General features: G+C 41.8%; 1 protein-coding gene across 1 annotated transcript in view; it reads left to right on the top strand.

Moving 5' to 3' along the window:
• Positions 1–27,440, top strand: part of GALNT12 (polypeptide N-acetylgalactosaminyltransferase 12) — a 63,632-nt gene that overhangs the window by 13,049 nt on the left and 23,143 nt on the right. Inside the window, exons 2-5 of the mRNA XM_053242542.1 lie at positions 1,378–1,547; positions 3,769–3,958; positions 8,944–9,129; positions 26,032–26,149. Of these exons, the coding sequence (XP_053098517.1) occupies positions 1,378–1,547; positions 3,769–3,958; positions 8,944–9,129; positions 26,032–26,149 (664 nt within the window). The remainder of the gene's footprint in view (positions 1–1,377; positions 1,548–3,768; positions 3,959–8,943; positions 9,130–26,031; positions 26,150–27,440) is intronic.

Genomic DNA, 27,440 nt, shown 5'->3' with positions numbered 1-27,440 from the left:
ATTTCGAATGTCTCAAGTTCAAAACAAAACAGCCTTTAAGTAGAGGCCTGTTTCGAGCTTGGAACAAAACAACCCTGTTTCAGTTTGAAATGTTTTGATGTTTTGAGTGCCATTTTGAAGGCCTGTTTTTCTCTTGCTGATCGGTTTTCTGGCACTGGTTTTCGATTGCTTCTTGGTTGGCTTGTTATCATGCAAATCAAGTGTTAAAACAGGAACTGTGCCCCTATTGGCTGGGAGGAGGAAGGAGGAGCCAAAAGGAGGGAGTTTCAAAATATAGGGAACCTATCCTATGATAGGCTGTTTAAAATGTAGGGTCCTATAGGGGGTTTGGGGAAAGGTTACAAATTGGCTACTTGCCCATTTCTTTTGTGGGTTGGGTAGTAGGTAGCACCCATTATGCCCACTTTGGTGTCCCTAAGAGCTACTCATAGGGAACCATGGGTGTTTCGAGTTTCCCCATTGTTCCCTATTGCTGAAACATTTTGAGTTTGTTCTGTCGAAACAGCTGGGTTGACCGCTGTTTTGATGAAATATTTCAGCTGTCTGCATTTTGTTTCGAGCTCAAAACAAAATGCAAAATCTGTTTTGTGAACATCATTTTTAGAAATAAGTATTTATTCCAGCACTTAAGTGTTTTTGTTTCGTGAGTTCTTTATTTATTTAGCATATTTCTATACCACTCAAAACTCAAGAGAATAGGTGGTGAACAATAAAACAACAGAGACTAAAACAAAAATTAAAACAATTTAAAACCACAAAAAAATCTTAAAAGCAATTTTTGTGGTAATGTGATATGGATTGAAATGCAGTGAACTGGAAAAATATAGCTTATTTGTTGCTTCATAATTCAGTGGCAGTCTGGAGTTTCTGTCTTGAAAAATACCCAAGAAAACTGCTGAAGTTTATCGGAAGGTAAACTTCTTCTGCTTTCTTTTCCAGTGGGAGAGTAATCAATTTTCCTGGGATTTTCGATTTTTCTGATGGTGTTATAGGAACCTACCTGTGAAAAATGACGTGTTTCTATCTTTCATGGTTGTGGGAGTTTCAGGCCAGTGATTGAGGCCCAAGCAACTTTATATATAGATAATTAGCCACCTTGAGATGAGGTTTTTTTAAGGTGGTATGTCCTTCCTAACAAAAATATATGAATTTCTGTTAATATATATTTCACAAACTGGAAGATATTCCTTATGGAAGTGGTACCTGGTTTGTCAATACATATGATCAAATTCAAGGAGGAACTTACTTGCCCCAGGGCCTTTACTTCACATGGCCCCTTTATTTGCTTGTTCACCAAAATTCTGAATAAATTGTGGGGAATTATATTGTTTAAACACATGCCTAATTTTACAATTGTGAATATATACTTTCTTATAGATGCAGAGAGAAGAAATTTGATTATTATACTCTTCCAAAAACTTCTGTTATAATAGCTTTTTATAATGAAGCTTGGTCAACACTTCTGAGAACAGTTCATAGCGTTCTTGAGACATCGCCTGACATTCTTCTAGAAGAAGTCATCCTTGTAGATGATTATAGTGATAAAGGTAAGTCATTTGGGGTTTCTCGATAAAGCTACAGCACTTAGAGGGAAACACAGACCTATTCAGAAATAATTTGTATAACCTTGTACCAAGGCTGCAAGAATGTAAGTAAGCTTTTAGGATAACAGCATATACTGAAACTGGCTTTTACTGAGATGTTTTGAAAGTGAACTGCATAGTAGCCTTTGCTTAATATTTCTACAGATTGCAAATTCCTTTTCAGTGACCATAGTAAGGTATCCCTCTGCACCTAACTATGCATATTTATATACTGCATTTCAACAAAAGTTCTCAATATGGTTTACACACAAAAATAAATAAGATGATTCTCTGTCCCGAAAGGGCTCACAGTCTAAAAATAAACATAAGATGGACACCAGCTAAAACCACTGGAGAGATGCTGTGCATAATAAATGAGGGCGGGGGGAAACAACCATTTTAAAAGTCTTGGCAGATGTGTGGCCCAGCACAGGAAGCAGGGAGCAGAGTAATTTTTTTTTTAAAATCCTCAAAACAAATGCTTCACAAAATGCTAGGATGTTGAACCAGTTTGGGGGGGTGGGGGTGGGAGGCATTGGTGGTAGCCTTAGAGAAACTGCAGGCAAAGGAGTGATACTCATAGGAAAGTCCAGAGTAGCTCAATCATGTTGGTTCAGGAAGCATCGAGACTCCAGTTACCAAAGGATTGTATGACATTTGGGTGAGTTATTTTTCAGCCTGTCTTATTTGACTGGATTATTGTGAGGTTAAGATACCACTCTGAGCTTCTTGGAGGAAGGATGACTGATGTAGTGTTATGAGACTGCACTTCAATTATGGAGCTGTCTTCCTGAAACTCTCTGTTATCTTTTAGTTTTTGCAGTCTATCCTGTTTTCCCAAGGTTTGCTGGCTAGAGATATTTGATGATATTGTTGTGTATTGTTTTTGCTGGTGCTTGTTTTATTGGTTTTCATCTTGAGCCATGTGTTCTTTGTTTTTCAGATGCCTCATAGTTAATTAGTATTAGTTTTATTGCTTTTTTAAACTGCTGGTTAGGTTGTTGCTTGATTTTGCTGTTACTGTTCTTATGGATTTTGTATTGTAAACTGCTCCAAAGACCATGTTTTGTTGGGAGGCTGGAGAGAATTTTTATAAGTATATTAAAAAACAAACTATTGAGAAAGACATGCTTCTGTGAATTTTTTAATATATCCTTAAGTTGTGATATCAGCTCATTAAGTAATAAGAAACCCAGGAATTCCAGCTCTGTATTAATAAAGATGAATTGGACAAATTAATCAATGCACAAAACTTTGGTAGAATACAGGAGGGGATTACCATTGCCATCTCCCGCGTAGTATGAGATGATACCTTTCAGCATCTTCATATATCGCTACTGCCCAATATAGGTGTTTTCCATAGTCTGGGAAACATACCAGCGGGTATTCGAATTGGCAACCTCTGGCTCCCTAGGCAAGTTACTTCCCCACTGCGCCCTTAGGTGGCTTCAAAGTATAACTAGGCTAACAAATATAAACACACACACATACACACTGTGCCTTGGAACAAATTAATGGAAAATGTGATTTTTAAAAATAAAGACATTTGCTTGGATCTTCTGCATCATCTTTAGTAAACCCTATGGTGTGAGAACACAAAATGGGGCTCACAGTTTGAATAGGGGTCTTTGCAGAACAGAATAATTTTGTTTATGCTGTGCAGGTTTTATTCCACATTGTATAGTTAAATTTTACCTAGTGCCTAAAAGTCATAAAATTTGGTGCCAAGTGAGTTAGAGAAGTGGAGAGAGAGTTCTGTTGCTAAGAAGGCCTCATATCTAGTAGCTACCCACCTCACCTCAGAAGATGGGAGTATTCAGAAATGGATAGTGTTTAAAATTCCATGGTCCTGTATCATGCTATGAAGTTAGTAAGAGACCTTAAATCTGCTTATCTCTGGTAGACATGAAGTTGGAATAAGTGCCTATCCTCATGCTAAGGTCAACATCTGAGTTCCTGCTCTATGTTCTTCCACTGACAGAGGTGGACTGGATGAGCATCTAATTCAGGGCCTTTTTGGTCATGGCACCACAACTCTGGAATGCCCTCCCCAAAAGAAATGCTTGCTTTTTGATGAACAGCGAAAATGAATTATAATATGGAGTTGATGAACACATTGTATTAAAAGCCAGTTTGGTATGGTATCAACTTGTGAAACTGCAATTTATTTATCTCTTTGTAACAGGACACTTAAAAGAACACTTGGAAAACTATGTGGCTAACTTGCGCAAGGTACGGCTTATCCGAGCAAATAAAAGAGAAGGCTTGGTTCGAGCAAGGCTGCTGGGAGCTTCTATAGCAAAAGGGGATGTTCTGACTTTTCTTGATTGCCATTGTGAATGCCATGAAGGCTGGCTTGAGCCATTATTGGAAAGGTAATGTTCAACCAAACTCATATATCTTTGAAAATGAGTGATATTCAATACAACGACATTTTTTAAGGTAGTGGCAACCGAAGTATTCACTGTGCATTCTAAAAACTCTATTTTTCCAGTCGAAACAAAATGGTAGAGACCAACAATTATTATTTTTATTACATTAGAATTATCTACATGGTACCATTAAAAAATGATTTGAGATGTTTTCATTTTCTTATAACGAACAAGAAACAAGCATGTGTTTGCTTAGAAACAACATTTCTATTGAGGAAGTGCTGGATTTGGTGAGTAGTAGAACAGGTAGATAGAGGAGATAAGCTGGGATCAACACAGATGTTGTAGGCACGCCCAGTGAAGTTTTTAAAGTGTTTTTTTTCTTTGAGTCGTAGATTTCCACCCCGTATAATAAACTGCTTTGGAAAATTCCTGCAAGGGGTTATTGTGAGTCAAGAGCTATGCTGCTTTAGAAACACAGTCCCCAAATTCCCTTGGTCTCGTGGAACTAATTGCACAGTGCTTTGGAGTTTGGCCTTTATATTGTCCAAATCTTTATGATACTAATTTTAAGTTGAAAGGGTTTGTTTTTATTATAAAAATATTGTTTGTTACTATGCCATTTTTTCAAAATACACTATAGGAATGCACTTCTGTAGGAAGCCAACATTAAAATGAGATGAGGGTATGCGGGCTGTGATTGATAATATGAGGTGGCTTCAAGTTATAGTAGATCCAAGATGTCTACATGGGAGTTTCCTGGTTAGCAGTGGTGAGGCGTGAGAATGGGGAGGGAGGCAGTTATAGAAGGGACAGGAGAGTGAAGGAGAAAAAATGTGTGTATGTTCTGAAAATGCTTGATGGCAGCCTGTGATCATATCATGTGTTTCTGACATCACAGAATATGTATTAATTAATTGACCAAAAAAAAAAAAGTTAAGGCATGAGAGTAAAGCTGCAATATTGAACATGTTTACTAGGGAATAAATCCCACTGAACACAGCATAACTCCCAGTAAACCTTAATAGGATTGCTCTGTAATAGACCTTAGTGGTAAAAAAAAAAATAAAGAAATGCAAAGTTGAATAATTCCTGACTTCAGTGGCCATCATGGTAGCTTTGACTCTGTGTTGTGCATGCAATAGGAAAAAACGGAGACTTCTAAAATAAATAAAGGAGTTGCAGGGGTGTGTGTGGGGGGGAAATGCTTGCCTATATGAAACTGCCTTGTACTGAGTCAGTCCGTTGGTCCACATAGATCTTAGGGATGTGCATGAAGTGTGTTTTGTAGCACATCCCCAGCACCTTTAAAATGGAGGAGAGCCGGTACATACCTGCTCCTCCACTACTCGCTGCCACTTCCAGTATCAGCAGCACTAGCATCCAGCTATCATGCGCCAGCAGCACTTCACTCAGCTGCCACCATGCAACGCTGGCATGCAATTGGCCATCAAGCAATGCTGGCATGCATGGCGGCCATTTGCATGGTCAACATGGTTGCTAACCTTGCAAATAGCCACTGCGCATACACGGAGGCCATGTGCATGCCGGCGTCATGTGGGGGCAGCGGGGGGAAGGGCTGCTGGCATGCAGTGATAGCTGGGGGTAGTGCTGCCGATACAGGAAGTGTGACGTGCAGTGGAGGAACTCGTAAGTACCCACTCTCATCCGTTTTAAAAGTGCTGGGGATGTGCTGTGAATCATACTTCAAATCACGATTCATGCACATCCTTAATAGGTCTTTACTAATAGACCTGACTCACAGCAGGTCCTCAGAGTTTCAAACAGGGACCCTTTCTGTAGATGCCAGGAATTGATTGTGAGACCTTCTGTTTGCATAACATATGCTCCACCAAGCATATAGCTTAAAAACCAGGAGAAATAGGATTGTGTAAAAAGTAAATCTGTGTACTTAATAATGTTTAATATTAAAATGCAATTAATGTTTTGTAGGATAAGTTTTGAAAAGAAAGTTGGTGTTTTTAAAACTTGATTTTATTTAATCATTTGAACCTTAATTGTGGTGTCTGATTACTCATTTGCAAAGCTAGTTTTTAAAAAAACCAACCTGAGACTTGCTTGTTTTTTTTTAACAGTGTGGATAATCCACAAGATGGCAGTGTGAGGCAAGAGTTAAGCTATAAGTAAATTGTTTTCTTCACTCTTAACTGCCTTCTGTGTACATACTGGCCTTGGAGAATTCATACATCCCCTAGATTGCCTTTTTCATTTCAAGTCCTATGTAGTTGTGTGAATCACTAAAAGCTCACGAGTTTCAACCATTACAGTTTCCATTTATTTATGAGCAATGAGTTGCATTGGGGCACTCTTAGATATTGGCATATACGTTTTGGCCTAGTAATGGTTTTAACTGACTAATGCTCAAGATGTTGCATCACTGCAGTTCTAACTGAAATGCACTATCGCATGAGTGTGAGGACTGCAACTTTCTTTTGCACGGTAGAGCCCTTTCAAAGAATCAGAGGATAGGATCCAGGGAGCAGTTTGACAGTAGACCTTGATGCTGTATATGCAGAAATGATTGAGCCCACTAGTCTGCCCAGTATATGGTGCTGCCATGCACATTAGAGATCACTGTGGCTGCTGCTATTTTCAGCTAGTTGGTGAGAGAGGTGTAGGTGTGGGGAGAGAAGGGAGAGTTGCTTGAGCAGACATTGCTGCAGGTTTTTGCCTTTGGTTGCTTGGCTTTGAGATCTGTGAGTAACCCATCCCTGCTATACTTCTTCTCTTACTCTCCTATCCCTGCAGTCTCTGACTTCATCTTCTTTCCTCCTCCTTCCCTCCTTTCTCCTTGGCTGTTTGGCAACCAGACTGCAGCTTGCCTGCCTGCCTGCCTACCTACTTGAAGGGTGGCCATGATCTCACTGACAGACTTGAGTCAGGATGGATTGGCCACTGAACTCTTGAAGCTGCTTGGACTAGAGAGTGAGTAAAATGTGTCTTCTTGTGCTTTGGGATGTTGGGGGTAGTGGATGTTCTGTTCTCCTCTGCCTTTCTGTCAGCTTTGCCTTTGCAATGACACCTCATGGTCTTTTGGCCTAAACTTCCATCAGCTTGTTTAAAGATGCTTACAGAATGCTAACTAAAGAGGCTTGGTAGCAGCAAAATAAATTACTTTTCTTTTATCATCTGCACTTTTCGGTTACTAAATGTTGTCCATACTACTGAGAAGATTACACTGAGCCTTCATTTAATGGCTTGAATTTTCAAAGAACCTACGTGATCATTATGATGCAAGTAAATTGGGTTCATTCTCTTTGACTCAACTTGATATATTTGAGGACAGGGAAAAGTCATTGAGTAATAACAGTAGCTATTATTTATTGCCAATAAAATCTCCATAGATTGTTCCCGTGCTTCAGAGTAACTGTTATAAATGGGAATAAAAAGAATGAAAGAGGTTACTCACCCATGATGCCTAACCTCTTAGTCAAAAAATGTCTACTAGTTAATTACAATGGTTGTGCTTAACTTTCCTTCTGCAGGACACAATTGTTAAACACAGTTCTTCTGCTTGTCCTACAGTTGACTAACATTATTTTGTGCTTTGCCTAAACAAACTTTTAGTTTAGTTAACTAAACGATCATCATCTGGGCAGTTGAATTTCATTAGGCTAGATCCAGATTCTTAGCTTATGGGGTGAAATCCCCCAGGTGGACTGTGATACACTTCTGACAGTTTGGGGAAGGGGGCTAGTGTTGGAACTTGAGTAATGATCCACTATTATTAAAGCAAAAACAGCAGGTGGAGCTCAGTTTCCTCTTGCTGAAAGCTCTTATTTGCTCATTTTTAGAGATGCCATACAGCAGCTTTGCAAGCAGTAGCTGAAGGAAGTAGCTGCCCAGTTGCCCTTTGAGGTTAACGCTTAGAGCAACTGGGAGTAAATTTGACAATGGTGGAAATAAAAGACTGAACTCTTCTGCTAAATAAATCTTCCATTACTTTTTACCCCAGTCCATAGATGCTTGCATTGTACATGCTTGGCTATCCCTACACACATTCACTTACCAAACAGAGTTTGTTGTTAGATTGGGATAAGCAGATAGTATAATAAATTGGGAGAATGGGACTGAGCTCCAACAGTTTTAGAGAAATTGAGCTAGAAGCAGAATGTTTTATTTATTTATTTATTTATTTATTTATTTATTTATTTATTTATTTACATATTTGTATCCTGGCCCTCCTGTACAGTACTGTTCAGGACAGCTCACAAAGAAAATACAACAATACTAGCCAACGCCACACAGAACATCTGTGTGGCGCTTTGGGGCCTGGCTGTTTCACCTCCCTCTTCCTCCTGCCCCGGTCTCTCCTCTTTCCCCCTTCCCTCCGGCCCATGTTCTTCAGCCCTCCTCCCCTCCCGTTCCTCCCCACACACAGAGCCGCGGCGGGCGGCCAAGAAGAGCCCCACCGCCGCCGTTTTTTCTCCCGCCCGCTGCCTGCCGCCGCCGTTTTTTCTCCCGCCCGCTGCCTGCCGCCGCCGTTTTTTCTCCCGCCCACTGCCCGCCGCCGCCGTTTTTTCTCCCGCCCCCGCCGCCGTTTTTTCTCCCGCCCACCGCCGCTGGCTTTTCTCCCGCCCCCCGCCGCCTTTCTCTCCGCCCCGCCCGCCGCCGCCTTTCTCTCCGCCCTTCTCCACCCGCCAGCTGGCTGGTGGCCACTGCCGGCACTTTCTTCCCCCTCTCCTCCTCAGCCCTCACTTCAGAACTCTCACAACGTGTTGTGAGAGTTCCGCCGCCAAATCCTGGGCATGCATGTCCCAAGAGAATTAAATAGATAAATAGATAATGTGTATTAATGAATGTGTTGATACATGTATTATAAAAACTTTGTGCAACAAAAAGGAAAGCAACAAACTTCCTTACTTACACAAAGGGTAAGAGCTTTCGTATTCTTCTGTAATGCTCTTTGGCATTTTTAGTTTTTCTCAGCATCATGCAATTAATATTTCTTTTGTACACTTATTTAGAATTCAAGAAGAGCCATCAGCAGTTGTCTGCCCTGTGATTGATGTGATTGACTGGAACACATTTGAATACTTGGGAAATGCTGGTGAGCCACAGCTTGGTGGGTTTGATTGGAGATTGGTGTTCACTTGGCATGTAGTCCCAGAGAGGGAGCAAAAACGACGAAGGTCCAAGACTGATGTCATCAGGTCAGGCTTATTTCTGTTTTTGTTCGAATATATATTTTTAATTGGATAAACCTATCAGAATGTCTAATAACTGAAAATTGCTACTCCTCACTGACCCTGAATGTTATATACAGAATATCATGTAAATCTGTACTTTGTCATGCTGCTAATACAAATTGTGCTTTTAAATATGACAGCTGTCACTCTTCCAGTTTCCTGATATGAGTATGTTCCTCTGTGGTACAATTCTCATCACACAAAGAGATGAGTCTGTGGTGGGGAGGTGAGAGGAAAGTTGAAGGACATTAATGGAGCACAGAGAGAAGATCCCATTGGTGTTCAGTTCAGAGGACCATGGCAAATGGAATATTGGTTACAAATGAGTCATGGCATATCTGGAATGAGTTTTTCAGAGTCGTCATCCCTGAATACCAAAGTGTTCTCTCCAAATTGCCCTTTAATACAGATGACCAAACTCATTCAGTGACAGCAATTCAAAATCTTTCCTTTAAATGTCAGTGATTTTATAGAATTTAAAGGCTTTTCCATATTTTAATTTCAAGTGATGCAGTTGTAGGGACACATAGGGACATCTCAGTGGCGTTGTGTGTGATGATGTCATCCACCCCAATCCAAGATGGCGGAAGCATAAACTTTTGAGGCACAAGTGGGCCAACTTGTGAACTGCCTAACTGGTTTGAACGAAATTTGCTACAGCTGTAGAGACGCAAAGGGATGCCCAAAGGGTGTGGTGTATGATGATGTCATTCACTCCAGTTCATTATGGCGGCCGCATGAACACCTGAGGAGCAATCAAGCTAATTTGTGGACTGTCTAACCAATTTAAACTAAATTAGATACAGTTGCAGTGAGTGACACATAGGGTCACCTCAATGGCATGTGTGATGATGTCATCTACCCCAGTCCAAGATGGCGGATGTGTAAACATTTGAGGCGTAAGTGGGATAACTTGTGGACTGTCTAACTGAACCAAATTAGGTTCAGTGACACACAGGGTGACACACAGGGACACCTCAGTGGTGTAGCTTGTGATGATGCTATCCACCCTGATTCAAGATGGCAGAACCATAAAATTTTGAGGCACAAGTGAGCTAACTTGTGATCCTTGTAACCGATTGGAATAAAATTTGCTACAGCTTTAGGGACACCTCAACGGTGAAGATTGTGATGATGTCATCCACCCCAATCCAAGATGGTGTTCACGTATACTTTTGAGGCGCAAGTGCACTAACTTGTGGTCGGTCTAACCGATTTGAACCAAATTTGCTACAGCTGAATGGACACGTAGGGATGCCCCAATGCTGTAGTTTGTGATGATGTCACCCACACTGATCCAAGATGGCGGATGCATAAACCTTTGAGGCACAAGTGCACTAACTTGAGGACTGTCTAATCGATTTGAACCAAATTTGGAACAGCTGTAGTGAGTGACACACTGGGACACCTCAGTGGTGCAGTTTGTAATGATGACATCCACCCCGATCCAAGATAGTGGACACATGAACATTTGAGGCGCAAGAGATCTAACTTGTGGACCTCGATTTGCACCAAATTTAGTCCAGATGTAGAGACAGTGAAAGGAAAATAGGCTGATTAGTTCTTACTAGAACAACCTGTTAATTTAGTGTTGAAGCTCCCTGGTATCATTATACTCACAGAGAAACTGAACTTTTTGCAGAAGTCATTACTTATATAAAGCATTTTCTGCTGAAGGGCAAATGGTGAGATATTCTTGTATGCTATCCCTTAGAAATTCATATAACACAATTTGCTGTAATGGCCTTCTCTTTGCATTTAGGAAGCATTTAGTAGGTGTTCTGCATTCTGTGCTTTGCCTTTGTTTAAAATGGTGTTGTGTCTCCTTCTTAAAAGTAGTTTATAGATAGGCAGCCTGTCAGGAACTGGGTTGAGGCTGAGAACCATAACTCTGAATACGGCTATCTTGTGTAGTTGTCTGTTGAACTACATGTAGAACATATTGCTTGCTGGTCCTGCCTAACCAGGCTGCTCATTGGGTCTTCCTGGAACACCAATAGTTTAAAAGCTTCCTGTTTCAAGCAGGGCTCCGTCTTGGTATCAAGGTCTTCTTGATCCTGATGTGTCGTCTGTGATCCCTGGTTTGTCCGCTCAGGTTTAACCCGTGGTTTATCTCCTGATCCTGCTTTCTGACTCCAATTTATTATTTCTTCCCTCACTCCTGGTTCTTTGGGAAGTCAAAATCCTTCCCAGTCTTGACAGTGAACTTTTGAGCTATTCTGCAGTGGCTGCTATGAGCCAGCCATGACAGAGTCTGTTTCCTCTTTCTGACTTTTCTTTGTTTATTTAAAAAAAAAAAAAAAAGCTGAGTTCAAGCCACAGCATGCATGTTTACTTGGAAGTAAATTTTATTGAGTGAATTATATAATAGAAGATTGCAATCTTCAGCCTTGCAGTGTGTGCTTAAGCCCCCTCTGCTTCATTGGAATTTAAATGCTTCTAAGTTTTTTTCCAAGTTGCTTAAGGCAGTCTTTTTGTTTTGTTTTGAAGCCTCTTCTGAAACTGGGAAGATATACTTTTATTCCTTGTGGTGCACCATGCAGGGTTCTTATTTTTGAAAATCTGATCTAAATACAAATGTTTCTTCATTCCTCCCCACCCCACCCCCCACCCCCAAATATTTGCTCTAAGGGTTGCACTATTGCAATGTAGGCAGCCATTGGAATCCTGAGTGAAAAGTTGGAATTATTGACTGCCTTTCTTCTTACAGTTCAGGCCTGGAAACATCTCTATTGCAGAACACCATCCCCATCAAGTGGCAGTCTGCATTAGCTGCAGTAGACAGTTCTTGAGATTAAGAAGTGATGGTTGATAGGTTTGAATCTGAGGCTGTGTCCGCACTGCCTCTACTTTTAGAAATGTTTTCTGGGATAAGGAGGAGCAAGTCTACATTCCCAAGTATCATCATAGAAATTACTTGCAAATGAGCACCCAGCAACTTCTATATAAACAGCGGGGCGGAGCAGAATGCCATCCTGGTACCCATGCTCTTTGGGGTGACAATCTGAAGAATACATTAGATCAAAAGGTTGCTTCCACATTCTAACTCTTCCTTTGAGAAACAACTGCTACATTTAAAATGCAACAAGAATCAGCTTAGCGATCAATTATTTTCTGCATGTTGGTTTTTGTCCCTTACATTGTTTTGTTAGGTGCTGGGTGGTAAGGCCCTCTGTCCTTTCTCTGAGTAAGCACTCAAGCCAGCCACTTCAAGCAGCACTTAGGAAGGCTTATGAGCTGTTCCGTAATCAGGGAGGGTTTCTGCACGCTACTTGACATGACAGGCTGGAACCCTTCCTTGCAATTCTTGGAAGTGACAGTTTTGCCTAGCCAGTTTCATACCCAAGAGGAAAAAATGCTGTGTTTAACCTTAGGAGTGAAGAATCAGAGTTGCTTGTCATTCGGTTACAACCTTGAAAGAGCCATCTAAAGGCTTCAGTCAGCTTGTGTCTTGAATGTGTACAGTGTGATACTTATCCATGAGCAGATATTGTCATGAATAAATATCCTAGCCTGCTAGTCCAGGTAGCAAGCTTATTAGGAGACAAAGAGCAGCATCTAGATAAAATTACACCTGAGTAACTTAGTCTGCATGCTGCCCCATGTTTCTTGCCATGTTTAGCCTGATCTTGAGGAGCATTACAAGAAAAGGGACTCACAAAACCAGGAAGTAGTGCCATAGTTGGTGACTTAACCAAGTCGATGCTGTAAACAGCATTAACTGAACCACTACACTATAATTTGTTTGAGTTTGTATACTTGCAGAAGGGGAAAATGTGTCATGAAGTTGCATTAAAAATTGGAAAGCCCTAATAGGAAACTAGTTACTATCCATATAAGTCTGTCATTTGTCAGATGAGTTATTATCCTTAAAAGTGGTATTTTCTTGCCAGGATGTTGGATTGCTGTGAACAGTTGCTGCTATTGGAATGCTGTTCCATTAATAGTCTCTTACATCTGGTGGGCTCTGATTCTTTCAGCTTTGCTTTTCTTTATTGTATCTGAGGCTGCAGTCCTTGTTTCTTATGCAACATCAATAAGACTTATGCTGAATTACTTTTCTTCTTTTTTGGTTTTGCAATATCATTCACAAAACAGGGAAGGGCAAACAAATACTGTAGAAACAGGATTTACTTGAGAATACAGTACAGATAATATCATTTTCCAGGACCCACAATAAATGTACTTGCTCTTTGAAACACAGTGCTGAGCAATAGTTGCTCAAGAGACATGAACAAATACCTTTGTGACTTGAAGGAAATTCTTTGAGCTGGGAAAGAAGAAACCATGAATTTCAATTTCACTTTTGCTGGGTTATATAGCTCTGCTTGTTATTGGTAAATGCCCACTGGTATAACCTTGAAGTGGAGTTGTGTGAGCCACTAGATTGTCTTACAGATGAGTGATGGTTACATGGGGCACACTGATGAACAAAAATTAGTATTCCAGTACAGAATTGGAGTTGGAAGGGATGCAATGGATAAAAGTCCAAGCCCATTCTCAAAATGGTTCACATAGAAAAAGGACGAATATGATTCCCTGCCCGTAAAGAGCTCTCATTCTAAAAATACGCACAAAGTAGACACTAGCAACAGCCCCTGGAGGGACACTGTGCTCAGGCTTAATAAAAGAATTGCTCTCCCTCTGCTAAACAAGACTTTTCTCTATTAGCATAATAGGGCATGCCTAATTAGCATTTTCCCAAGCCGGAATGGTCTGTTAAACTACAGGAAGTGGTGTGGCTCCTATTATAAATACTGGACTTGCAAGCAGACCTTTGCAAGTGTAACAGCTCCACATTGGGAGCTTCTCCTAGAGTTGGTCCCCAGGGTCTTTGCTTCAACCCACTTCCCCTTTGGCTGTTGGTCCAAGTTCCTCACCTTGCTGTTTCTGCCCCCATTCTCATCTTGCTTGCTTCTCCTTCCACTATTTCAGTCTTGGCTCTGGTCCCAGTTCCCATCTCGGTTCCCTCACCCTGCAGGCCTGAGCATGTACACATGCACCCAAGGTTTACCTTGGACTTTCAGCTCAATGTTGGGCTGCTGATGTTTAGGCAGACATTAGGCAGAATGTGTTTAGGCAGACATTCAATAAAGTTCAGCTTCCTCAATTACTTGCTAGAGATGTACCCGATGAATTTCTTCCCGATGCATCTCTACAAAGCACAGTGCTTCTAGCAGTGCTATTTTTATTTATTAATTATTATTATTATTATTTGCATTTATATCCCGCTCTTCCTCCAAGGAGCCCAGAGCGGTGTACTACATACTTAAGTTTCTCCTCACAACAACCCAGTGAAGTAGGTTAGGCTGAGAGAGAAGTGACTGGCCCAGAGTCACCCAGCTAGTTTCATGGCTGAATGGGGATTTGAACTTGGGTCTCCCTGGTCCTAGTCCAGCACTCTAACCACTACACCACGCTGGCTCTATATACTGTAGTAATATTGATCAATTGATTGATTAAGTGCTGTCAAGTTGGTGTCGACTCTTAGCGACCATATAGATAGATTCTCTCCAGGATGATCTCTAATCTGCATTGGATGATCCTGAGCATCATTTTGCTAGCATGTGAAATTAAGGATATTGTGTGATGGTTTGTGCAATCTGTTAAATCTCCTTCCTTTGGTATGGGTATGTAGACTGCCCTCTTCCAATCTGTTGGCCACTGTTGTTGTTCTCCAAATTTGCTGACATAGTTTGGTTAGAGCCTTGACTAATTTTTCTTCTGTTGCTTGCCATATTTCTATAGCTACTCCATCATTTCCTGTAGCCTTCCAACTTGGTGATGACTGGAGTGCTGATCTAACTTCATCTTCCCGTACTACAGGTTCTTGCAAGTAGAAAATACCTTCTAGAGTATCTTGGATGTGGAAATCCCTGCTATACAGATTTTCAGTATACTTCCTCCATCTCTGTTTGATCTTCTCAGAATCAGTTACTATCTGTCTTTTGGCATCCCTTAACATACCAATTCGAGGTTGGAACCTGCTTCTGAGTTCAGAGATCTTTTGGAAAACTTTCCTTGTTTTTCCATGTCTGTTTCCATCCTCAAGGTCTTTACAGATGTCATTGCAATACTGCTCCTTGTCTCTTCCAACAGCTTTCTGAAATTCCCTATTAAGTTCCTTCCTGAGGTCTTTATCTTTCTTGACTTTGGCTTCTCTCCTCTTCTTGGCAATTTCCATAATCTGTTCTGACATCCATTTTGCTTTCTTGTTTCTTGGTCTTTGGCAGTCTCTTTTCACATTTGTCCTTAACAACTTGCAAGTAGGGAACATAGGAACATAGGAAACTGCCATATACTGAGTCAGACCATTGATCTATATAGCTCAGTATTGTCTTCACAGACTGGCAGCAGCTTCTCCAAGGTTGCAGGCAGGAATCTCTCAGCCCTATCTTGGAGATGCCAGGGAGGGAACTTGAAAGCAAGCATGGTTTGCCCTGGTTGCATTTGAATGGGAGACCACATGTGAGCACTGTAGGATATTTCCCTCAGGGGATGGAGCCACTCTGGGAAGAGCAGAAGGTTTCAAGTTCCCTCTCTGGCTTCTCCAAGATAGGGCTGAGAGAGAATCCTGCCTGAAGCCTTGGAGAAGCCACTGCCAGTCTGTGTAGACAATACTGAGCTAGATAGACCAGTGGTCTGACTCAGTATATGGCAGCTTCCTATATTCCTATTTGATTTGATTTCATTCCACAGTTCCTCTGGTTCCCTATCAATAAGGTAATATACTGTACTCTTATAGAAATTTAGTAGATGCACTTAATACAGATGCCTTAATGGACTTCTGTTAAATCTGTTAAAGTGGTCCGCCCCTGGAGACTGATAGACTCCAATGGATTCCTGAGAGCTCTGGGGGATTTTCCAGCTGGTATCGCAGATGCTCCTGTCAAAACTCTAGTTGCTGTCTGGAATGGAGAGATAGCTTGGTTGGCTGACACAATCACTCCCAAGTGCCCTCTTCCACAAAGCAGAGACTGTGAAGTGCCTTGGTATACACCTGAGCTGATTTATTAGAAAATGAATAAAGTGGGGAGTATAAGTCTGACTCGGGAGGCATCAAATAATCAGGGCTGGTTGCCTTTCCTTGAAACAGAGATTTGTTTCAGAGAGGGTAATTTACAGACCAAATGGTATAGGAAATCAGCCAAAAAAGAATTAATCCATAAATAGTAGATCTGCATACCCACAAACAATCAAAACAAAGGCAGTGGAGAATATCACAAGGAGGGCAGTTGAGGTGTCTTCTCAGGATTATGTAAGTCAGGCCATAGAAAGAACAAGAAACTTAGCAGAGACCAATGGATATAGGTTTCCCCTAAAAAGATCAAGAGTGGTGGTGGTGGTTTAAATATGAGGCAGGATTGCCCGTTTTGAAGATTCCCTGTCTCTCTGATAATTTTATTGAACAGTCTCATAGAATTTTAATGAAGCATGGGGTCAAGGCCAGTGTGGCTTGCCAAACAGCTAAGACCTTAAGGCAACATTTGGTGAGACTGAGACCATATGATAAAATGTGTGAAACAAAAGTTTGCCCAGTGTGTGAAGATAGGAAAGGCATCTATAAACAGAAAGGTGTTGCTTATAAGATTACTTGCACAGATTGTGGTGAATGTTGTGTGGGAGAAACTGGAAGGCCTCTATTGGCTAGGTTTAAAGAACATCACCTTGGATAATACGCGTAAGAGAGAGGCACAAAGGAAAGACAATGCCACAAAGTGTGTATTTTGGAGACAGAACGTTGCACACTCAAAAGAAAAATCAGAGAAGCATTGTACATTGATAAACTGAAACCTGGGGTCAATGGCAAAGAGGAACTTGAAAGAAATTCTGAGATATATTAGCCTCTAAAGAGTGTACTGTGTTTAACTTGTTCCTTTCCCCTCCCCCCCTCCCTGTTAGTGCTGAGCTCAGGAAAGTGTTCTTATCTCTCCCCCCCCACCCACCGCCCCCTGCTTTTCATCAGCTTCAGGTGGTTGGCTGGGAGAATTTCAGTTTTGCTATATAGGAATGCTGGTTCAAACACTGTTAAACATCAAGCATTGAAAATGACGTCTTTATGTCAAAACGTTGCTTTTAACAGAATCCTGTTGGATTAACCCCCCTTTTATATGCAATAAAGAAGGTCTACAAAGGATCAATGTTTTGTATTGTATTTTGTATTTCCTATTTTTTTAATATTCTAATTGGTTTTGTGTTATGTGTTTTAATTGAATATTTTTCTGTTGTGGGTTTTTTAACAGGTATACCCCTTCTTTTGCAAACCTTCAGCTCAGGCACCCCATAGACTCACGTGCGCGCACACACAAAAATTTAAATGTTTCAATTATGAGACAGGCTACATCAGTCACTGGCTTACATCCAGACTAAGTTACTCTTGAATACTACCATTGAAATTAATTGGACCAGTTTACAACTCAGGAGTAATTTATTGAAGCCTGACAATCAGGCTGTGGTGTGGAGTAAGCAGAGCTTCAGCCTGTAGCCAACCAGTTAGGAACAGAGGAAGAGGGACTTCACTCTCCTCCCTTCTGTTCTATAATAGACACATTGCTGAGCATGTATCAGCGATCCTCAGATGGGAAACAAGTAGCATGGCTGTAGTGTGAGGAGGCAAGAGGATTCTGAATACCCTTTGGGAGCCCTTCAACTACTCCTAGGAGTACTAGTATCCTCTGTTGGGAACCTCTGATCTACAAAATCCCATGAATAGACTACAGAGAATGTGCGGTAAACATGATATAGTAGATCTGCTTTCTCACAGCATCCAACTCTGATGCTCAAATAATTTGTGTTGGATTCTAGCCCTGGAAGGTTGTCCAGGTTGACATGAATTGTTCATACCTCAGCCAAAAGTGGTAGAAACAATTGGAAGAATTGCAGAGAGTTGGATCAAATCTCTGATTCCACCCAAGCATTTAAGAGCAGCTTCTTTTAAACCTGAAAAATCATATATTAATAGCATGTCTTCAAATAGAAGAGGTTCCATAGGGACTATCATTTATTTTACCAGTTATCCATGGAACTCTGTCGTACTGCATACAGTAATGACATATGTCTTGATAATGTTCAAGAACAAAGAAATTTAGATGGCACCTTGGACAGAAAGTGTGAGGAAAAGATGGGAATGCAGCAATCATCTACCTCAGTTGGAGCACAGAGCCTAATTTGTAAAGCAGGGCTGCTCAGTTTTGGCTCTCCTGCAGATGTTGGCCCAGAACTCCCATAATCTCTGGCAATTGGCCACTGCTGGGAATTATGGGAGTTGTAGTCCAAAAACAGCTGGGGGTGGGCCTAAGTTGAGCAGTCCTTATGTAAAGGTAGCATAATGTATGAGACTGTCAGTCTTTACTGCTTACATGGCACGAAAGCTAAGGTGACAACTTTTTTTAGGGCCCAGTGCTTGTTAGCCACCCCATAACAAATTGTTCTCTAGGTGGCTCACAACACAAAGTTAAAAAAACATCCAATAAAAATACATGAAACACAATATATCACAGCACAAAAAATATACAGAATATAATATAAAACATTTTAAAAACCTTTCTTTTAAAACATCAATATTAAAAATCAGTTTTCAAAAGCCTGAGTGAACAGACAGGTCTTCACCTGGCATCTAAAAGAACAAAGTGACAGTGCCAAGCAAGCCTCACTGGGGAGGCTGTTCCACAAAGGGATGCCACCACCAAAATGGCCCTCTCCCTAGTAGCCACCCGCTTCTCCTCATTTGGCAGGGGGACTCCAAAGAAGATCTTAAAGTCTGAGTTGGGATATATGGGGCAAGGCACTTTCTCAGTTAACCCATTTCCAAGCTGTTTTAAAGATTAAAACTAGCACTTTGAATTGGTCCCAGAAATGGACTGGGAGCCAGTACAGCTAAGAAAGCACTGGCGTGATATGATCAAAAGACCCAATCCCAGTTAATAATCTTACAGCCCTATTTTGTACCAACTGCAGTTTCCGGATCATTTTCAAAGGCACTTACAATTTATTAATTAATTATTTTATTTAATGTACTTTCATACCACCCAAATCTTACGTCTCTGGGCAGTTTACAACAGAACAAAATAATGACAACAAAAAATAAAACATTGGCTAACACAATAAATGACAACAAAAATTAAAATATTAGTTAAAATAAATGACAGCAGAAAATTAAAACTTTAGAACCATTTAAATTTTTTTTAAACAATGTTAAAACTATTAAAACAGTATTTAATTAAAAGCCTGAGTGAACAGATGTATCTTTAAAGATTTTTTTAAAATTTTCAGAGTTGGGGAGGCTCTTATTTCAATAGGGAGCACATTCCAAAACTTCAGGGCAGCAGCAAAGGCCCGTCCCCGAGTAGCCACCAGATGAGCCGGTGGCAACTGCAGACAGACCGCTCCTGAAGATCTCTATGGGTGGTGGGGATCGTTTATTTGTTTATTATTTATTTGATTTATATACTACCCTTCCAAAATGGCTCAGGGCGGTTTACAACAGGATAAAAACAATTAAAACCAGTTAACTATTAAAATCAAAACTATAAAAACAGAATAAAACCAATTTAAACATTCAAACAGCTAAAAGCCCTGGAAAACCAGGGAAACCATTAAAAACATTTTTTAGTAGTTTAAAAACCCTGGAAGGCCAGGCCAAACAGATAGGTTTTAAGGGCTCTCCTGAAAGACAGTAATGAACTCAAATTACGGATTTCTGCTGGGAGTGCATTCCACAGCCCAGGAGCAGCTACAGAGAAGGCCCACCTCTGAGTTGCCACCAGTCGAACCAGTGATAACTAGAGATGGACCTCCTCAGATGACCTTAATGTGCGGTGGAGATCATGCAGAAGAAGGCGCTATCTAAGATAACTTGGACCTAAGCCATTCAGGGCTTTAATGGTAATAACCAGCACTTTGTATTTTGCCTGGAAACATATTGGCAGCCATTGTAACTGTTTCAAGACAGGCATAATATGGTCTCTCTGGGTTGCCAAGAGACCAATCTGGCTGCTGCATTTTGAACTAACTGACGTTTCCGAACTACATACAAAAGTAGGCCCATGTAGAGCGCATTGCAATAGTCAAGCCAGGAATTTACCAACTGATGCACCACTGTTTTGAGGTCATCCTCTTCAAAAAATGGGCGCAGCTGTTGAATCAGCTGAAGCTGATAGAAAGTACTCCTGGCCATAGCCTCCACCTGAGATACCAGGATGAGGCCTGGGTCCAGGAGTACTCCCAAGCTGCGCACCTGCTCCTTCCAGGGGCGTGTAACCCCATCCAGCACAGGAAGATCTAACTCACCCCTCAGATTCTGAGCCCCCACAATAAGCACCTCCGTCTTGCTTGGTTTCAGCTTCAATTTGTTATCCCTCATCCAGCCCATTACTGCCTGTAGGCAGGCATTTAGAGAATGAGTGTCATTTCCTGAAGATGAAAAGGAGAAGTAGATTTGGGTGTCATCAACATACTGGTAACACCCAGGACCAAATCTCCTGACGAAGGAAGTGTCGATCGTATCAAAATCTCCTGACAAAATCATGACAAAGAAGATGTTCTCTTAAATACCCAGGGCCCAAGCTGTTTAGGGCTTTATAGGTAATAACCAGCACTCTTGTATTTGGGCCAAATACAAGAGGTTGTTTTTTGCCCAGAAATGTATCAGCAGCCAATGTAACATTTTCAATACAGGGGTAATATGGTCTCTCAGAGATGATCCAGAGACCAACCTGGCTGCCACATTCTGGACCAGCTCTAGTTTGTGGACTACATATAAAGGCAGCCCCACATATAGCTCATTGCAGTAATCCAGACTGGAGATTACCAGCATTTGTGCCACTTTTCTGAGGTCATTTATCTCAAGAAACAGATGCAGCTGGTGTATCAGCTGAAGCTGATAGAAAGCACCTCTGACCACTGCCTCGACCTGGGACACAAGGGAAAGGTTCGGATCCAGAAGCACTCCCAGACTGCATACCTGTTCCTTCTGGGGTAGTGTGACCCCATCCAGAACAGGCAGATCAAAATCATCTCCCGAGTTCCGACCCAACACAAAGAGTACCTCCGTCTTATCTGGATTCAGTCTCAGTTTGTTATCCCTCATCCAGCCCATCACCATCTCCAGGCAGGCATTTAGGGAGGTTATGCCCTCTCCTGATGATGTTGACATGGAGAAATAGTTTTGAGTGTCATCAGCATACTGGTAGCACCCTGCACCAAATCTCCTGATGATCTCTCCAAGCGGTTTCATGTAGATGTTAAACAATATCAGAGATAATACGGAGCCCTGAGGCACACCATACAAAAATTCAGATTTTGAAGAACAGCAGTCTCCAAGGGACACCATCTGGAACCTGCCAAAGAAGTAGGAGCGGAACCACTGCAAAGCAGTGCCCCCCATTCCCAACCCCCTTAGACGCTCCAGAAGGATACTATTGTTGATCGTATCGAAAGCTGCTGAGAAGTCCAAAAGAACCAACAGAGTCACACTTCTTCTGTCAATTCCCAATTGGAGATCATCCAGCAGGCTGACCAAGGCAGTCTTCATCCCATAGTCTGCCTGAAAGCCAATCTGAAATGGGTCTACAGGTGAAACTCGGAAAATTAGAATATCGTGCAAAAGTCCATTAATTTCAGTAATGCAAATTAAAAGGTGAAACTGATATATGAGACAGACGCATTACATGCAAAGCGAGGTAAGTCAAGCCTTAATTTGTTATAATTGTGATGATCATGGCGTACAGCTCATGAAAACCCCAAATCCACAATCTCAGAAAATTAGAATATTACATGGAACCAAGAAGACAAGGATTGTAGAATAGAACAATATCGGACCTCTGAAAACTATACAGTGTACTGTGCTTGATTGGCCAGCGAACTCGCCTGACCTGACCCCATAGAGAATCTATGGGGCATTGCCAAGAGAAGGATGAGAGACATGAGACCAAACAATGCAGAAGAGCTGAAGGCCGCTAATGAAGCATCCTGGTCTTCCATAATACCTCATCAGTGCCACAGGCTGATAGCATCCATGCCACGCCGCATTGAGGCCGTAATTGCTGCAAAAGGGGCCCAAACCAAGTACTGAATACGTATGCATGCTTATACTTTTCAGAGGTCTGATATTGTTCTATTCTACAATCCTTGTCTTCTTGGTTCCATGTAATATTCTAATTTTCTGGGATTGTGGATTTGGGGTTTTCATGAGCTGTACACCATGATCATCACAATTATAACAAATTAAGGCTTGACTTATCTTGCTTTGCATGTAATGTGTCTGTCTCATATATCAGTTTCACCTTTTAATTTGCATTACTGAAATTAATGGACTTTTGCACGATATTCTAATTTTCCGAGTTTCACTTGTAGATAATCAGTTTCTTCCAAGACTGCCTGGAGCTGGGAGACCACCACCCTCTCATTTACCTTGCCCAGCCACGGAAGGTTGGAGACAGGCCTGTAATTACTCAGCTTTGAGGGATTCAAGGCAGGCTTCTTCAGAAGTGGTCTAATAATGGTCTTCTTAAGACAAGGAGGCATCCTGTCCTCCCTCAGAGAAGCATTTATGATTTCTACCAGGCCTTCCACAACAACCTCCCTGCCAGATAGTATAAGCCATGTTGGGCAAGGCTTATACTACCTTGGTGGTAGGTAGGTAGGCCACACCGCTCCAAGCAGCTCGTCCACATCCTCAAGAGTCACAAACTGGAACTGATCCACACTAACCACACAAGATGAGTCGCTGGACACCTCCACATCAGACACTGAAGTAGCTGTGGAGATTGAGTCTAAGTTGGCCCAAATATGAAAGATTTTCCCCACAAAAAATTCATTAAACATATCACAGCTGGTAATCCATGGTTCCAGATTCTGATTCAAGGGAGGGGGGGCACATACTAGCCCTCTCACAACCCTGAACAATTCCACTGGATGTGAACTTGCGGATGCAATACGGGCGGAAAAGAATAGCTTCTTTGCCATACATATTACCTGAGCATAGATCTTCAAATGTGCTCTATGTTGTAATCTGTTGGATTCGATTCAAATCTTTCTCCACTTACACTCCAGTCATCTACCTTGCCTCTTCAGCTCCCGTACTTCTTCTGCATACCAAGGGGCCAATTTTGCAGTGGGTCAGAGAGGACGCTTAGGAGCAACAATGTCTACTGCCCCAATGAGTTTGCTATTCCAGTTCTCCACCAGAGCATCAACAGGATCGCTGGCAGAGCCAACACTAAATCCCTCCAAGGTTTCTTGGAATCCTATTGGATCCAATAACCTTCTCAGGCGGACCATCCTTATAGGCCCTTCAGCCCTGTGAAGGTGGAAAGTGTCTGTAAGTCCAATCTTAACCAGATGGTGGTCTGTCCATGACAATGGGGAAATCTCAGGAGTCCCCAGCCACGGAACACCACCCTATTCAGAGTGAAAGACCAAATCAAGCATGTGACCAGCAATGTGCGTCGGTCCCAAGACCATTTGGGATAGGCCCATAGTTGTCATGGCTGCTATGAACTCCTAAGCTGCCCCGGACAAATTGGTCCTGAAATGAACATTTACGTTCCCCAACACCACAAGCCTCGGAGACTCCAACACCAAGACCAAGTCCGTCAGCTCAGTTAGGGACTCTGTTGAGCAGCGGGGCAATCAATACACCAACAGAAGTCCCAATCTACCCCTGGTCCCCAAACTTAGGTACACACATTCAATGTGGTCTGGCACTTCAACAGGGATCCTGGTAAGGGAGATGTTATTCTCATAGACCACAGCCACTCCACCTCCTTGCCCGCGGTCCCTTACCCACTCCTCAACAGAGTATCCTGAAGGGAGAAGCTGTGACCAGATCAGACCACCAGCCTCCCCCAACGAGGTCTCTGTAATACATACCAGGTTGGCTCCTTAATCCAGAATCAGATCATGAATGGTTTCTGAATTGTTCTGAACTGACCTGGCATTACAAAGGAGCAAGGTGAGGTTCCAAGGGTGGTTGGCATTGCTCCTCAAGGTCAAAGAGCTGGCAGGGCAGCTGGAAGGGGAAACAGCTATTAGATTTCAGATTCCCTTTCCCCTGTAATGACCCGCTGACCTGCCAACATTATTTCTTCTGTTCCCCACCACCACCCGAATTGCTGCCCCATAATCAGTGGATAAGCCCCCTGTTTCCTCATCTCCAGCCAAATCCAGAAACATTATAAAACAATCTCATCCTGGTCTCAATTAAAAACAGAAGCCAAACGGTTAAATGCCCACCCACATGCGAGTATTTGGGCCAGGAGGCCTGTCCCTTGCCCTCACTATCCCCCAAAGGGGCGAGCCCGCTGCCACTGGCAGCACCCCAAATAGCCCTGAGCAGCTAGCTCTAGGCAGATGGGATCTAGGAAACTGCCAAGTCACCTCCTGGGCCCCAGTACTGCAAAGTCTCACTACAGTTCAGCAGCCAGTCCTGGGGGGCAGATAGCAAGCAGAGGGTACAGAAGCAGCAGGGAGGCACCCAGAAATACCTATTTCTTCAGCTTTCCTCCTCTGATTTGTAGTTCTCTAAAATCTTGAAAACTTTTCAAGATCTCTTTTGAGCTGATGTACCCAGAATTGCTTTTATTTTCAGTGAAGATCACAATAATTAGGCTTTGATTAGTTCAGCTTCTTCTTTATCCTCCCAGTGTGTCCTTTTGGATTGTGCAACATACCCAGTGTTTTCTTTGTTTCTCACCTCTTTCCAACTTGTTCAATACAATCACTGTTCCCTCTAAGACATGCGCATGTGCGTGCGCTCACACATTTTCTGACGTCCGTTTAGTTAATTTTAGATCCCACTCAGATTGAACCAGGAAGGCCCCATTCTGAATGCATGTGCGCACATACTGCCTTGATACTGCTGCTGAGAAAAAACTCATTCAGCACACAGATGAAAAAAAATTAGAGACAACACTGAATACAATCTCCTTAGGGTTGGTTGCCATGTCTTTGACTAGCTGCAGTTCATTTTGTCTCCTCTTTTTCTGGTTTAGCTTTTGCTCTAGAAGTCAGTGTGGTGTAATGTTAAGAGTATTGGGCTGGGGCTGGGAGATTTCAACTCCTCATTCACCCCTAGGTTCAACTCCCCATTCAGCCTTTTCACACTCTCTTAGCCTAACCTGCCTCAAGATAAAATGTGAGAGAACCATGCACACTACCCTGGGAACTTTGGAAATGTAGTACATTCATAAATAAAAATATCTGACTTAAGCTGTGCTATTTTAAGATGATCTTATATTTCTATCTCCACACACCCCCCCTTTGAATCTTCTAGATTAATAAGAAGTGCATCTGCATTGGTATCCTGATATTTTCACCCTTTTCTTTCCATGAGGCTGGCAGCTTGTGTTTCTAGTGTGACCTTATTAAAAAGCTGCCAGCTGTTCTGACCACAATTGTAACTTAACTACAAATATGCCTGATTTTAATCCTCCTAGTTTGTCTGTAGAATTTAAGTGTATTCATATGTATAAGTAAGAAACAACTCTCTGTGAATATTATAGCTCTATCCCTTGCTTCAAACCCTTAAACCATTTAAAAGCATTTAATAATGTGGATTTATTTGCCTAGTAATAACCACGTAGCTGAAAGGATATATTCATGGGGGGCAACTGCATGTTTAGAGGCAAGATGCAATAGATCAGAACCATTTTAGGCCAATGCTTGCCTTGCCTGTAGCATATTAATTTCCCTCTCTCCTGATTTCAAGTAAGCCATGAAGCTAAGTTGTTTTGGTCTGGGCTACAGAGTTAGTTAAACAAATATGTCCTTAATGGCTTGGCACTAAAGTATGAAGCCGGAGGGTGGTACTTAATTGGTGCAGACAAGGCTATCTAGCTAATAAAAGAGTTATTTTCCCGCTGTTAGGTCTCCAACTATGGCTGGTGGACTCTTCGCAGTCAACAAGAATTACTTTAGCTATCTTGGCTCTTATGATACAGGAATGGAAGTATGGGGAGGGGAAAACCTTGAATTTTCATTCCGGGTAAGTAATGTTATTGAAGACCCAAAACAAATCCCACCCCGCCTCATTTTATTGTGTATGTTTCCTGTATGGGGAAATGTCTTGATAAAGAAATATGTGAAACCTAATGTAGCCTAAGATGTTAAAGCTGTACGTTGCTATTATTAAAACATTGAATGCAATCCTCTCCCCCACCCAGTACTTCAGCTGCCTTTGCTATCTATAAGTCATAACAGTGCTGTATGTTAATAATCACATAGATGGCTAACTGGTGGCCTGCACGCAATATGTGGCCAGTGAGCAGTTTAATCTGGCTCCTGATGGTCCTACCAAATTTTAATCAAAGTAAAAATGTGCCCACAGCTTCTGTCATAAAGAAAACACTGTGATAGATGGACATTAGTCCACCTAACTTTCTCTGGATTAGGACCGCTGGACTTTTATATGCAATGTCATGACCAGCTGTAGGAGGCATATGCTCCATAACTGTGCAGTTCTTTCTACTATGTAGCACTAACAAGCCTGGCTGAAGGATCCCTGAGGCAGTTGACATCATACAATAAAATATAGTTATACTGGACTACTTCTTCCCCATCTCTGACACATGACATTGTTTTTGGATAGTATATCCTCCTACCAGTAACCTAGTTGTGGTTAGGTCATTGTGCTATTCCCAGTGACTTCCATCCCAGTGACTTCTAGCTACTGGCAACTGAGTGGGTCCGTTGCCTGACTATATCTTCTTTCCACTATAAATGCATTTCTTTTTGCTGTCCAGTGGCAGAGTTGAGTAGGGTGCAGCCACCGTGCCTCAAGTGAACTGCTGAGTAATGGCAGTTGGATGTCCTGTTGCCTGGCTGCATGCTCCTTATTCTCTCCCCTCTACACTTACAGGTCTTTTCATAATATAAGGGCAGAGGAGCCAGGTGCAGCAACTGTGAGCTGTTGGATCTGTATGTGAATACGTAGCAGAATACACTTCTGGCCTCCAGACCACTATCAGGAGAATAGAGTAGTCCCTGAGAATACAGCCTTGCCTAATGGAACTTGCAAATATGGAGTGCTTTGTGAAGCTGGATCTACATATCTAGCTAGCTATTTCAAAGGAAACTAGTGCATACTGTAATTCTTCAATCTGATGCCACAACTTTAATTGGATATACTTTGATCCTTATATAGTATCTAATTGAATGCATCTAATGCACAAATGAGGCAATAATTATTTAATGGTAAGAAATGTCCTGGCAGCTTCTTTTATCCTCTTATCTGAAGTGTCCTCCACGGCCACCTGCTGACTTGTATATAAATACAT

The sequence above is a fragment of the Hemicordylus capensis genome, chromosome 4 (assembly GCF_027244095.1).
Source record: "Hemicordylus capensis ecotype Gifberg chromosome 4, rHemCap1.1.pri, whole genome shotgun sequence".
Classification (NCBI taxonomy): Eukaryota; Metazoa; Chordata; class Lepidosauria; order Squamata; family Cordylidae; genus Hemicordylus; species Hemicordylus capensis.
Note: the sequence above shows the minus strand (reverse complement) of the source record. Positions and strands in the feature narration are given on the sequence as shown.